The sequence below is a fragment of the Mus caroli genome, chromosome 1 (assembly GCF_900094665.2).
Source record: "Mus caroli chromosome 1, CAROLI_EIJ_v1.1, whole genome shotgun sequence".
NCBI lineage: Eukaryota > Metazoa > Chordata > Mammalia > Rodentia > Muridae > Mus > Mus caroli.
The window spans coordinates 73,875,111-73,889,876 of record NC_034570.1 but is presented as its reverse complement, the minus strand read 5'-3'; the positions used below and the strand labels follow the sequence as shown (position 1 = coordinate 73,889,876).

The 14,766-nt window shown below is 40.2% G+C and overlaps 1 protein-coding gene across 12 annotated transcripts in view; it reads left to right on the top strand.

Moving 5' to 3' along the window:
* Dock10 (dedicator of cytokinesis 10) overlaps positions 1-14,766 on the top strand; it is a 249,389-nt gene that overhangs the window by 133,446 nt on the left and 101,177 nt on the right. For all 12 annotated transcript variants that reach the window (XM_021165780.1, XM_029474701.1, XM_029474693.1 and 9 more), the window contains exons 4-7: positions 2,310-2,392; positions 10,430-10,502; positions 10,769-10,891; positions 11,134-11,268. In XM_021165780.1, the coding sequence (XP_021021439.1) occupies positions 2,310-2,392; positions 10,430-10,502; positions 10,769-10,891; positions 11,134-11,268 (414 nt within the window). The remainder of the gene's footprint in view (positions 1-2,309; positions 2,393-10,429; positions 10,503-10,768; positions 10,892-11,133; positions 11,269-14,766) is intronic.

Here is a 14,766-nt window from a genome sequence, read left to right as displayed (position 1 = left end):
AAGGAAGGAAGGAAGGAAGGAAGGAAGGAAGGAAGGAAGGAAGGAAAAAGCCAAATGCGGTAGTTCCTATGTGTATCTGTAACACCAACTTGCCTAACGCAAGATGAGATACATAGACAAGTGAATCAGCCAGATGCCTGAAGTATGCCAAGAAATAAGAGACACCCTACCTTCACAAAGTAGAAAGAACCAACTTCCAAAAACTATCCTCTAACCTCCACATGTGTGCTGTAGCATGCATGTCTGTCTGTGCACACACATGCATGTGCACACATACACATGCACAAGCAGTAAGTGATTTTTTCTTAAACTTAAAAAACTAGTATATAATAACAAAATGTGCATATTTATGAAATAATATGACGTTGTATGTATATGTTGAGTCATTTCAGATCTGAGTCAATATCTGTTGCCTCACATTTTGCCTGCTTTTTGTGACATTAAAAATCCTTTTTCTAACCTTTTGAAATCACAGTACATATAGTTATGAATGGTCATTCTACTATGTCATAACATGCGAGAAGTTTTAACTTATGATTAACTAGAATTTAGAACCCTCTGATCCCCTTCCCTCTTTTTCTCTCCTCCCAGGCTGTACTCTGTCTTTATGTTCAGCATTGTTTTTAAAGCCTCCATTGGCTCTGTGATCACCCTGCTAGCCTCCCACTCCTGCCATTTTTCCAACTAACTTGCTTTGTCCTCGGTTGCCAGTTTGTGCGTGGGCACTTCCCTGAACAAAAACAGCTATGGGGCTGAGAGGAATCAGGGGCAGAGAAATCCAGAACAGATAAGGTCCCTAACCCACCTGTCTTGCACAGCTGAAGTCCCTTACCTCAGACCTCTTAATGGGGTCCTTGTCGAAAGGCTCTTGTGTTAAGCAAGGTTGTCAAGGATCCAGACAAGGATCAGTAAAATCACAGCAACCCTAGTCAAAGAGCTGAACGCCTGGGGTTAGGGTTCTTTTCCACCTAGTTCCTTGACTTTCCTTACTCCCCCTGTCTGCAGTGGGCTATACCCCCTTTCCATCTAACTGGACAGAAGTCATGACTTCACTTTCCTGCCTGCAGCATCTATGAATCTCCTCTATCTTGTCCTCGGTTACAAAGACAACCTCACTGACCATTATTCCCGATAGGTCAATAAATGGTTTTTGCCTCAATTTTTTTTTCCACTAGTGCAAAAAGATACGGTCTGCTTGTCATCCTAATATACAGCTGCTTAATTCTCAAAATCCTGTCATTTTAGAGTTGAAGGGAGAGTCTTAGAATCTAGTTTGATATAGTGAAATCTCTATTACAAACCCATGATTATTACAGTAAGCTACATGGTATAGGTAGGTGTTTGGAAAATATGTTATGTCTATAAATAATATAAAATCAAAGCTTAGGGGGATGATACAGTCAGTAGAGCTGTATAGGGACTTAGGTTTCTGTATCGGTACACATACATAATTCTAGGTCTGGGGACACACAGTTATAATCTTAAAACTGTGGATAGTGCAAGGCAGGCAGAAACCAGAGGACCCTTGAAGCTCACTGCCATACTCGGATTGCCTAAGTGTGAGCTCCAGGCTCAAAAGAATGGGAATGAGTGGGTAGGGAAGTGGGGGGGGGGGTTATGGGGGACTTTTGGGATAGCATTGGAAATGTAATTGAGGAAAATACGTAATAAAAAATATTAAAAATTAAAAAAAAAAAGATAAGGCAGAGAGTGACCACACTCAAACCATTTCTGACCTCCACATACACGTGCACAAATGGACACATATGCATACAGGACACATAATTCACTAACTTCATTTTCAACATAATCCTAAGTGTTCTTTAACATTCTGTGAATGGAAAAGAATAGGTTTGAGGGAGAACTGAAAAGCCAGCTTCAGGCTAGGCCAACAATGCTGGGGATATTAAAGGAACAGGAGGAACAGTAGTTCAGTAACAAAAGCAAAGTGGGAAAAAAGAGGCTGAAATCAAATGAACACATCCACGGTGACTGAGGACCATCAATGATGGGCGAAGTGACAAGTTACTCTTGCTGCTCGTTGAGAGCCGTCCATGAGCTCTGACTCGGTGATAACTGTGTTGGGTCTCCTGACAATGGAGGAAAACAGAATAACTGTGTTGAACAGTTCCTCCTCCAGGAGTCTGTAGAGTTCTGTGGCACTGGAGGATGTCTGAGGATTATAAAGAACTCTTACCTATGTTTAAGTGGCCAATATTTCACACCCACCTGTGATTATGAGAACATTTTCCCAGCACAGCTGACTTTTAATGACAATTTTTTATAACCATCTTTTCTGTCCATTTCAGGCTTGTAAATTCTACAGTTCCCAGTGGTACGTGGTAAACTACAAATATGAACAATATTCTGGAGACATTCGACAGTTGCCCCGGTAAGAATATATTACCTGTTTATTATAAAGTCTGCATATGCTTTTACACACCTATGTAAAGGTCACCTCTTGGCAAGCTCCAACATTGTTTAGGAATACGTGTGTTTATTTTGTGTCAGGGTACAATATGTAAATTCTATAAGCAAAGATACAGAACATCTTGACCAGCATCATAAAGTTATGTGTTTAGTTATGTGTTTAGTCTGAGTTTGGAATGAGACCTGATCTTCTCTCCTTTGAGGCGCCGCCTCAGACGAGCCATTTGCTCATTGTTGCATCAACCATGGCACTGGGAAAGCCCAACATGGTTCATAAGATCTCCGACCAAGTCCTGTGCAGTATTTATATCTGCTCCATATTGTTTTAGGTACTTTCACTGTGGGATGCAAAGGCATGCAAATGAATTCCACACAAGGGCATACATCTAAAAAGAGCAAAACAGAAACTAAGTGCCTAACTTCCTCCCTGACACTTGGGACCATAAAGTCTCTAGGAAGGTCACTGTGTTCTGCTTCTCCTCAAGAGCCACTGCATGACCTGAACTCCAGTATCTATTTGCTATTTCCCCCACTAAAATAAAAGCCATCAAAGAGCGGAGAATTTTTCTGCTGAATCCTGAATTTCTAGCACATAATACTATGGAGTAACTTATTTCAATGCACAACATTTCTAAATGGTGATAAGTTGCTTAAAGTTTAAACAACAACAACAATAACAACACACACACACCTACCTGTTAATTTTGATATGCCTTGGCTAGCTCAAAGACTAGGCACTTCTAATCCTTCCTGAGGCTAGCAAACACTCCCCTCCAGTATTCCAGAGTTAACATCCTTAAAATCTATGTCTGACCTCTGCTACCCCAGGCCCAGTTGGGGAAGTAGACACTAGAGCCACTGCAGACACTTGTGTGAGTACTTTGGAGGAACAAAATTAACATTATAACGTAAGCATTAGGCCAAACCCACTTCCCATCTTTTTGGTTCATCAAACAAACATGATACAAAAACTTCAAGAAAAAACAAAAAAACAATAATCAAAAGTTCAGTGTCTATTACACGCTCCTCCAGTGATGCACTGGGTCGTTTGTCTGTTTCATTGGATTTTGGCCATGGTACAAAATTCAGGTCTACTTTGCAGTATTTTCTGTCCCCAGAAAAGTCTTTCTAAACTAGGATATTTGTACGTGCTATCCCATTTCCTGAACTCATGCTCTGAAATGGGGATTTTTTTTTTTTAATAGCTCTTAGAAGGTCACATTTGAACTGTATTCTCAAGGAACAGTTAGCTACCAATGCTGGGATCTCAGGAAAAAGGCTTCCCACAGGCCCTGAGGCAGAAGTTGGTATGATCACTGGAGTAGACTGACAGGCTGGGAGGCTGGAGGGTGAGGCCTGGAGAGAAGCAGAGCTACACAATCCCAGGACCTTAGGAACCCTGGAGGAGAGCTTGGACTTTATTCTCGCTGTGGAATGTCCACCAGGGTGTAACGCCTTTTAAGAAATCACTTGGCTTACATTTCAAGAAGTGTCATGGAAGAGAAAGGAGAGGAGAAAGCCTTTTCTCAGAAATTATCTCACTGTGAAGAGCAAGCCAAAACAGGAAGTCTCTTTTTTTTTTTTCAAAGACAACTCTGTGCATTAACTCCTACATATTTATAAACATTTTGTAAAACTCAGGATTCCTTAATGAGTGCCTTTTGTAACTACTAGTTGGGAAACTCCTGTCACAGCCTGGGGTGTCTTAGCTAATGGTTCCATTCAAGATGTCTGAGTGGTGGTCACACACTTTCTCTTGCTTTCTGACATCTGCACTCCCTCTCTATTCTCCCTCTCTTTCTGAGAATCAGTCATAACTTAGAAGTTATATTCATGCTTGAAAGACCATGGCTTCCATGATGGACTTAGGCAGCTACATTCAACTCCTGTTAGTTTTGCATGTGTCTGTGCAGTGCTCATGAACGTTTGTGTGTGTTCAAGTGCACATGGGGACCTAAACTTGGTATTGAGAGTCATCTTTGTCTATTCTCTACTATACCCATAGCAGTGTGGTCTCTCAGTTGATCTAGAGCTTTCCAGTGTGGCTAGTCTTGCTGCCTGTCTTGCTCTAAGGATCTACCCACTGTCTGTGTCTCTAACTCTGAAGTTACAGGTGGGCTACCATGCCCATCAACATTTACAAGGAGGCTGGGGATTGAAACCTCCATCCTTGTGCTTCTGTATCAGCAAATGCTTTGCCCAGTGAATGATCTCCCCTGGCCCTCGCTTTTGAGCAAAACGCTTTCCTCTCTCTTACATACATGGGGCACTTTCACTACCAAATACTAACTTACTATAGTCATGATGTCATGGAAGAGGTAAACACAGTATTTCATGATCACAGAATTCTCCTCCATTAAAAAGATATAGAAAGCTTGTCCATTGAGGAGAGATTCTGGGCATGATTACCGAGTAAAATTTTCATACCATGCGTGAACATATCACCCACATGGTAAGAGAAAGTGACTGAAATATTGTTGAGAATTTCATTGATATTATCTAAAGGAAGTTGAAGTAGAGAGTAAAAAGGGGAAAGTCTGACACAAAGGCAGAAGTCTTAGGTTTTTTTCTTATATCCACATAAAATATATTCTATCACTTAAAGAGGAGAATTCCCTAGTATATGCCCCTGAATAATGAATACTTCAACACTGCATAGTAGAATAATTTTTTAATGATTTTACAAAGCTGAGACCCACTCCCTAAAGACTATCCATATTTAGGTCAGTAGTGGAACCAGACTAATTTATTTAGGCCTTATGAGGCTGTTAGAAGTGAATCACATTCATGCCTCCTGGATTAGAGGAACTCTCCTATGTCCGCCACCAATTCAAACTGACCACTTCTTCTTCCAAGCTGCTAAGGCTACAAAATAAAATTTTAAAAGATGAAATTATAGAAAAGTAGGGAAGAGTGAAACATACTATTTGAATGTACAAGTATGCTAAGCTAATTTTAACTCTTAAGAACCCTGTATCTATTTGAGTGTTTGTTCAAAAATGCAAGCTAGGGAGATGCATTGCTTTCACCAGAACGTGAATCATAAGGCTTCCCATAGTCAACATAAGGCCTGGAGTTCCTGGGGGAGTCAAATGGCATCAGAAAAATTATTATGCTGCTTATTTCATTACTGCATGGGTAAAATACAGAGATAAACAATGTAGAAAACAAAACAAAACAGCAACAACAAGCAACTTTACCACAGTTGACCTGAGAAAGAAGAATATTTCCCAACAGTATATTTTTTGGCTAAAGATCAAATCAAGTATCACCCATTGAACTGGACTAGCTGTGGGCAAAAAGGGAAATTCATTTTAAAGGAAGGAAGCTAAGCATGGTGGGACATACCAAACACTCAAGGCATAGAAGCAGGAGCTTCTTCTAATCAGGAACTCAAAATCATTTTCACCTACATGGTGTCTTCAGGGCCAGCCTTGGCTATCTGTAACCCTGTCTCAATACAACAGAAAGAAAAACCCACCTTAGATAAACAGATATTTGTTCAGAGTTAGAATATGCCAGGTGTGATACATAACATCTTTTCATGTAAAACTCATAACCACATATCATAGGAAGAGTTGTTGCATTTTACATGGGAAATGTGGGCACTGAGTTTACAGATAAAGAGGCACTCAGATATTGCCACAATCCTTCTCGGGGCAATAGCAGGATATTTGGGATAAAACTGAGAACCTCTGTAAATTATTACTTACATTAGGTTCAAACTCAAACTATGAAACCCCAGGGCAGTCTTTGTCTTCAGACTCCAAAGGTTCTTAGAGACCACCCAGTGCTCCTTCAAGTTGAAATCTGAAGGCAATAGACGGTGGTACAACCTTAATGCTATCTTTAAATGAGAGAAAAAAATAATGTGTAATAATCATGCAGACTTCAGGAAAGGACAGCAGTGTCCTATTGCTCTTTTAAGGTAGGGTAAGGGGTGTGTTGCCCTGGACTCCAATGGGAGAAAGAGTCCTCAGTCACTTGGAGTCGCAGACATGGTTTAAACACTGCCTGCCTCCTGCACTCAGAAGCTTTTTCTGCCCCGCTCACTTCCTCTATCCGGTCTCTATTGTGGCAGCCTTCATTCCTGGGTGCTCCAAACTTGCTTTCCTCACAGGACCTCAGTTATGTTTCTCTCTACCAGGAGGAGGTTTCCCTGGCTCCTCACAGAACCTGCTGTTCCTCACTGTCATCCTAAGGCACACATCTAGGGGTGACCAACCTCCATCACTCTGTCTGACACATACTTAGTCACTCCTTTCTCTTTGGTTTTCTTTTCCAAATTATTTGTATTAATTCTCTGAGAGTTTCAGTTAAAATATTTTTATAATATTTGAACCTTCCTCTAAATCCTCATGAATTTGACCTCATCTCTCTACCCACCCAACTTGTTGTTTTTTTTTTTTTTTTTTTTTTAAACCCAATGAGTCCAATTTGTACTGTCTAAATACTCTTGGATGTGGTCCCATCCCCTGGAGTATGGTCAGCCAACCAGTGTCACACATTAATTAATTAATTAATTAATTAATTAATTAATTAATTAATATCTGGCTCTCCCTTTCTCAGAAGCCACCAGTTTTCAGTAGCTGTGGTAGGAAGTAAGACTTCCTGCTTGCCTCCCAATCCATGCTCTGTTTTGTTTGGCATGAATTCAGCCAGGTCTTGCACACGTTGTCATGGCTGCTGCAAGTTCATATGTGCCCTGTTATGTCTAGAAAATACTATGATGCTTCAGTCATCCACCACCTCTGTCTCTTAAAAAACCTTCCTTACTCTTTTTCTCTAATAATCTCTGAGCCTTCACAGGAGGGAGTATAATGTAGATGTCTCATTAAGAGATGAGTATTTCAAAGCCTCTTATTCCCTGAATATTGACCAGTTGTCTGTCTCTATGCTAACTGGCATCTATTGCAAGGAGGAGCTGTCTGATGAGTGCTGAGAACTGCATTAATCTATAGGTGGAGTGATAAGTCATTAGGAGTTGGATTAATATTTAGCAGAATCATAGTAGTATGTTATCATCTAAGGTCTATGACCTATGTAGCCACAAGTTATTGTCCTGAATAAGGTGTCCAGTATGTGTTTCATCTTTAGAAGCAAAAAAAAGATGTTTGGTTATGCCCATAATAGTCGTACCATTGTTCAGCATATCTTGTAATACTGTTTCCACTGATTTTATGGTAAAACCCTATCACTAATACCACATTTAGAATTATAAAACATGGAGAAAAAAATCAGTCCTGACATGGAAGCTTCACCCCTGTTGGCTAGCATCACAATGCTGAACAGTGCTATGCTTGCTACCAGAAAAGAAAACTAGTCATCAATATTGCCCAACTAAGAATCCTATGACTTAGAGGAATGACTGGTCTGGAAAATATATACCCACTGGGTATGCTCCTGTCATGTGCAGAATGATGTTCTGAAATACAGAGGCATTGAGGAATAGTCAAATCCAGCTGACTAGGAAATGAATCACTTCATATCCTCATTTTTGTGGTGATAGCTCTTAAGATCACCCTCTCTCCAATTTACAAAAATATGTGCGATGACTTAACATGGAAATTTCCTCCACTCTCTCTTTACTGCCATACCTAATCAATTAAAAATACATAATGCACATGCTCCAGATAAAACATTTCAAACAATTAATTTGCTCTGCAACTTGCCATTTGAACTTGCCCCTAAAATCCAGATGACATATTAGCTCTCATTGGAGAGAAAGAGGAAAATATTGTAGTCAGAGGCTTTAATCTTGTCAATCAAACAAAACTGTGAAAGGACTGGTTCCTTGTTCAAGTGGTATAATATGATATTACAGAAAAATGGAGTGTTGTAGGAAGTGTTTCTCAGGTCTGAAGGTAATGCTGTGTGTGGAGGCTGCTTCCTATGCCTTCCCAGGAAGGTGACCATGACCAAAAGGAGCAGAACAAGTTAATGTCACTGTGACAATTAGCCCAGATGAGTTGGAACATATCTGAGACTCTGCAAAGAAGAAAGATTCTGTATTCTTAGTGTTTTCAGTGATGATTTGAAGTCATCTTTCCTGATAAAGTCATTTCAAAGAGACATAAATCCTCCAATCCCATCTCTTCAGTGTGTTTATATACGTAGCCCTTGTGCTCTTCATGTTTATCTCTGTAAAATAGCATGATTTAACAAGACTGGAGCCCCACACATCTGTTGTTAGACAAAGAGCAATAATCCACAAGTGTTTAAGTTTGAATACTCAACTTCTGCCTATATTTTTAAAAATCTTCCAACTTGTCAGTCAATAAGCTGTGGCCAGAGAATGTAATATTACATCTTATTGGGGTTTTTTATATGAATTAATTTGGGTATGTAAATATATAAATTATATGTATCTATTAGCAGATATGTTTTAAATACCTACCAGACTTCAAAAAGAGATAGCCTCCATGGGAAGGGGTAACAAGTGCATTCGTCTCTCTATGAGCAATGTAGAATCCACGACATCAGCATCGAGTGCTTTAGCCTATCATTTCAGCCCTATTTTCTAAGACAGCCTTGATCATTGAACCTGGAGCTCACACTTTAGCTTTAGTGAGTGGCAGTAGCTCCTAAGAACTCCCTATCTCTTATCCACCCCTACCCAGCCCAAGAGGATAATCTCCAAATAACACTTACTCCAGCTCTCCTTCCCTCTTTTACTGTTGAGAAAGACTCTTACCATATGCAAGTACTGATCAGCAGGTCTCCAGATTTTACAAAGACCACAGACAAAACAGTAGAGAAGGAAATTGGCACACTTCATCCATAACACTCAGCCCCAGGTCCTGTGTTCATCACAGTAGCTTGTGGAACCCAGGGATGGAAATGGGGCTGGGGGAGCAGGTGATAGTGATGGATGTAAATGCCTTCTAATTTTTCAGAATCTGTTAAGTCATGGACAGTGCTTAACAATGAATGGGATTGTCTTCTGTGCTATCTCTTCCGGTGATGCAGGCACTATGCTGTCCTTCAGAGGGAGAATCAAAGAGCACTCTACACCCATTAGGTAACATCCTGTGGGAACGCACAGGATGAAGTTAAGTAGGAGCCTTTAGCCCTCTCCCTTTCTTTTCAGAACACTGTTAGCTCAGGAAGGGATCTATGATGGGATTAACAAATTCACCTCTGGTTTCCTTTTCTCATACACTGACTCAGATTCTACATGACATGTCATCTTAAAACATTAAATGGGATGTCTGCACATGAGAGACTTTTAGGCCTTAATAGGTGGCAAAGGGCTGACAATCAAAGAAAGCTTAAACTTTGAGTGGAGAGTCTGGCTTCTGCCAGCCATTCGTTATGAGACAGACTTGAGCCAAGAAAACTTATTTCAAACTTATTTTATCTTCACATATAAAGCCATGTGTGCCTTCTTGCTTCTCTGGGATGTCTGATCATGCCACAGCCAAATCAGATATTTCTGTGATGCCAAAGGGTGCGCACAGCATACATTACTCTATTTGAGTGGGCTTCTGAGGTAGCTACCACACAGGCATGACACAACCTGAGAGCCAAAACATAGCCTGCCTCTGGAGAATCAAGTCCATTCATGCCTGAGGCTGCTTGTGCAATCATCCAGTGACATTGGCTATGTCACATACTGGTGACCCAGAAAAGCTCACAAAAGTGTCATTGCTTAGTAACCTGCTTCAGAATGCAGAGCAGGGGCCAAAACACTAAGATTTATATCCATCCTCTTTGCTCTCTCATTCAATACCAAAAGATATGTCCAAATCTACACCAGTTTATAACTCCTCCCTTTAAATTGTGCACTTAGTAGAGATAAGATACAAGGTCCTAAAGGGAAAGTTAACACTTCCCAGAGAAAAAGAAACCCCAGATATTAAGCTTGCAAAGCTTACAAAACCTGAAACAATGTTAATGGAATCGTTGTGATCTTGGGAATGGCAGAAAACAAAAGCAAGATAATCAAATGACAAACTAGACTTTTTTTTCTCTCTCTTTCTTCTTTTTTAAATATCAGAGCAGAACACAAGCCAGAGAAACTTCCTTCACATTCCTTTGAGGTTGACCATGAAGATGCTGATAAGGATGAAGTAAGTGGCTGTTGCAAGGGACAGGTTAAAAGCATGGGGGCAATTAGTTCCTTCCTGCACTGGCTTCTTTGTAATCTCTTTCTGGTGAGCAGCAGAAGCCGGTTGTGTTGGGGCTTTTAAACAAAATGAATCATGTTTGTTTTGACAGGGAACACGATTATTACGGATGAGTCAAGGAGAAAAAGAAGTCTCCTTTTTAAGTGCAGTGTCTAAGATCTGGGCTCCGCAAGGCTTGGCTGCCTTGCTAATGATGACTTTTGTTTCAGGATACCACATCCCACTCATCATCCAAGGGCGGTGGGGGAGCTGGAGGTACTGGTGTGTTCAAGTCTGGCTGGCTTTACAAGGGGAATTTTAACAGCACTGTGAACAATACTGTCACTGTTCGGGTAAGGACACTTCAAAATCAATCCCAGATCTTCCACCTTTCTGTATATCTCTTCTCAAGGCACAGCATGGAGAAAAGCCATTTGCATGAAATTTATCTTTTCTCTAATATTTTAACTATACAGAAGTCAGAGCTTCTGCTCTAAATGCAATGCCTTGCTGATGAAATCAATCTGAAGCCTTGTCATTTCCATGAGTAACAGTGTAACAGAATTCAAAAACTCTCCTTCTATCTTCTCTTTAGTCGTTCAAAAAGCGCTACTTCCAGCTGACTCAGTTGCCTGATAACTCCTACATTATGAACTTTTACAAAGATGAAAAGATATCCAAAGAGCCCAAAGGCTGCATCTTTTTGGATTCCTGCACAGGTGTGGTGCAGGTGAGTGAAAAATCATCTTCCCCATGGTGGTTATATTTTTGTTGCATGATGCATGTAGTAAACACTTAGAATATATCTGTATAAGTCAAGAGCTGTTCGAGCCTCTGGGAACTTGCTGAGAAACACACAGTCTAGATCCATACTTCCACAAAACTTAGTTTTAGTAAAGAGAAGAAAGAAAGAAAGAAAGAAAGAAAGAAAGAAAGGAAGGAAGGAAGGAAGGAAGGAAGGAAGGAAGGAAGGAAGGAAGGAAGGAAGNAAGAAAGAAAGAAAGAAAGAAAGAAAGAAAGAAAGAAAGAAAGAAAGAAAGAAAGAAAGAAAGAAAGAAAGAAAGAAAGAAAGGAAGGAAGGAAGAAAGAAAGAAGCAAAGAAGCAAAGAAGCAAAGGAACAGTGGAATCGATTGTTTTGTTTTGTTTTTTCACTGAAAAGCAACAAAAAGAGGTGAGCAGGAGGTCAGACAAAATGTACGCTGTGGTATTTGGATGTGAATGGAATATTGATATTTGAAAAGGGCATTTTTGAAAGGATGCAAAAATAATTAAAACAAAAAGAGACTTAAAGATCTATGGAAGAAAGGGTTTGTGGGAGCAGTAAGCACTGAGTCCTGAGGTATAAACAAGACTGAGCTATTTCCTCAAGCACAAGACGAAAATGACCCTTACCCCATCTACAGCCTAGAAAACCACTGAATTGATGAAATTCATGAGGGAGACATGGCAGTCACATAGCTCGCTGTATATACTTTATAAACCATCTTCTCTTCTTTTGGTAACGTAATAAGTTCCACTTATACACACATCATCTGTCTTTGAAGTGGAGATTTTCTTTAGAGTCACAGATTCCTTTGACTGCCAAGAGTTTACAGACAAGACTTTTCTGGAAGCTCCTGATCTTCAAATTAGTGTTCTTAGTATTGCACATGGCAAGCAGAAGAAGAATAATTTTGTGGTTATCTCCCAGTCCATGGACATTGGATGCCCTTTCTTTAAAAAACAAAACAAAACAAAAAATAAAAATCTGGTTTTTTTTTTTTACTTAAAAGTTGAAGCAATTAAGTATTGTAGCAATCACTCCTCAAATTTTACAGTAAGACCCAGACCTTTACAGAGCCTGTAATGTCATAGCTGAGTTTCCATCCTGAACTATTACGGAGGATACTAAGATCTATAGATACAAAATAGTGTTGTCTGCAGCCTCTCAGGCGTAGGCTATTTCTGGACACTTCATCTGTTAAAGTCTGGAACTCCTCCAGAAAGTAATAAGGCTGAACTTTAAGAATTAATTAAGTGTTGCCCAGTACCCTGCTAGAAGGGAAAGCTAATTGCATTTTAATGCAGAAGCCAGCTTTCCATGTGGAAAGGGCGATGAGGATCCTAATGGAGAAAGGATATGGTTGTCTCTTGTTGGCTACTCAAAGGGAGACTCTTTGGCCTCAAAATCTTTTGCAAAATCTTTGACAATACTTTGGAGATCATTGATTACATTTTTATAACCACACTGAGCTGAAGTTATAAAGTTTTTTCCCTTTTTGTTTTCTCTGGTAAAGTGTTCCATCATAATCTTTTTATATATATTAAACTTACACGGGAGCAGTTTATATTGAATGCTGTTTCGACACACCATTGTATGTTCTGATCTGTCTATTCTAGATGCCTGTCTTCACTATCTCTAACTTGGGTTTTGCTTCATTAAACCATTGTCTCGGGAAGAACCTGACAAAGCAAGTGGAAGCTTGGTCTCTTCTAGTCAGCCGTGGGATCCTAGTTTGCTGTTCACATCCTGAGCTCCTGAGATGCTCATTCAGTCTCTGGATTCTTATACATAAAACTGAAGTAAATGTGCAAAGACTTTGGAAAGATCTAGGTGATTATGTGTCCACACCCTGCTTCACTGATTGACCCCATTATAGTTCATGACTTGGAAAGAAAGACACCCTACTGTAGAAAAGCCCCCTAGTAAAATGTGATTTGCCTACTTCAAACTGATCCCTAGTATGTTAATTAATCCATATCTTTCGTCATGAACTCATTCTTCATTCAGTACTTTATTTAGTGATTATATTATGCTTGGAACAGTGTTGAAGCATGGGGACCACTTCCTTGTTAAAGTCAAAGTCAGAGACAGACATCATAGCAAGAGGATTGCTTACCTCAGAGCAACATGGCTGCTGTTACTCCGCATCCCTAGAGGACACTTGGAGATATGAATGGTGGTCTCTGGCAGGTCCTGGCATGCAGAAGAATAATAACTCTCTTAAGGAGAACATCTCAAAGCTAATCCTCACACATGAAACCTTTCTGAATCTTCGGGAGTCACAGCATAGAGTCTACAGAGTATCTAGGTCTTTCGGATTCTGCAAGATAGATTTTACTTATGTGTCTTTTAAAGAGTTCGTTATAGATCCCTGAACTTAATCAAGATTTTTCACAGAATCTTCCCTCTTTATGGGAGCAGGGGTCTCCAGTTCTTTGAGGTCAGTCTCTTTGGGGCAGGAACACACAGATCAGGGGACTTGTCACCTTCTGGTAGCCCCAGTTCTTACATCACAGCTCTCCCTGACTTACACCTTGATACGCCTGGGAAGGAAATTTCAAAAGAGATCATGCAAATTTTAACAATCACTCTAGTAAGCTCTTGGGCACATTTTGTGCCTGGGGATGAATCACACATACACAAAAGCATAGAACAAATGAATAACTAGGATGAGTCACATCTGTTTTGTTCATGGATCTTTACCAGATTCTTTTGAATAAAAAGAAAAAAAGAAAAAGAAAAAGAATAAAATCTTTGCTTCAGTAAGTGCTACCTAACTTCTAAGATCCCTTTGAGAGTTCAAGTTTTTTTTCAATTTTATTGCCAAATTTAATTTAAAATGTGAACACATGTTCTTTAATTAGGTATTTTCTTCGTTTACATTTCCAATGCTATCCTAAAAGTCCCCCATACCCTCCCCCACCCACCCACTCCCACTTCTTGGCCCTGGCGTTCCCCTGTACTGAGGTATATAAAGTTTGCTTTATATACCTCAAGACCAAGGGGCCTCTCTTTCCACTGATGTCCGACTAGGCCATCTTCTGCTACATATGCAGCTAGAGACATCAGCTCCGGGGAAGGGGGTGGGGTACTGGTTAGTTCATATTGTTGTTCCACCTATAGGGTTGCAGACCCCTTTAGCTCCTTGGGTACTTTTTCTAGCTCCTCCATTGTGGGTCCTGTGTTCCATCCAATAGCTGCTTGTGAGCATCCACTTCTGTGTTTGCTAGGCCCCGGAATAGCCTTACAAGAGACAGCTATATCAGGATCCTTTCAGCAAAATATTACAAGTGTATGCAATGGTGTCAGTGTTTGGAGGCTGATTATAGGATGGATCCCTGGGTATGGCAGTCTCTAGATGGTCCATCCATTCGTCTCAGCTCCAAACTTTGTCTCTGTAACTCCTTCCATGGGTGTTTTGTTCCCAATTCTAAGAAGGGGCATATTGACCACACTTTGGTCTT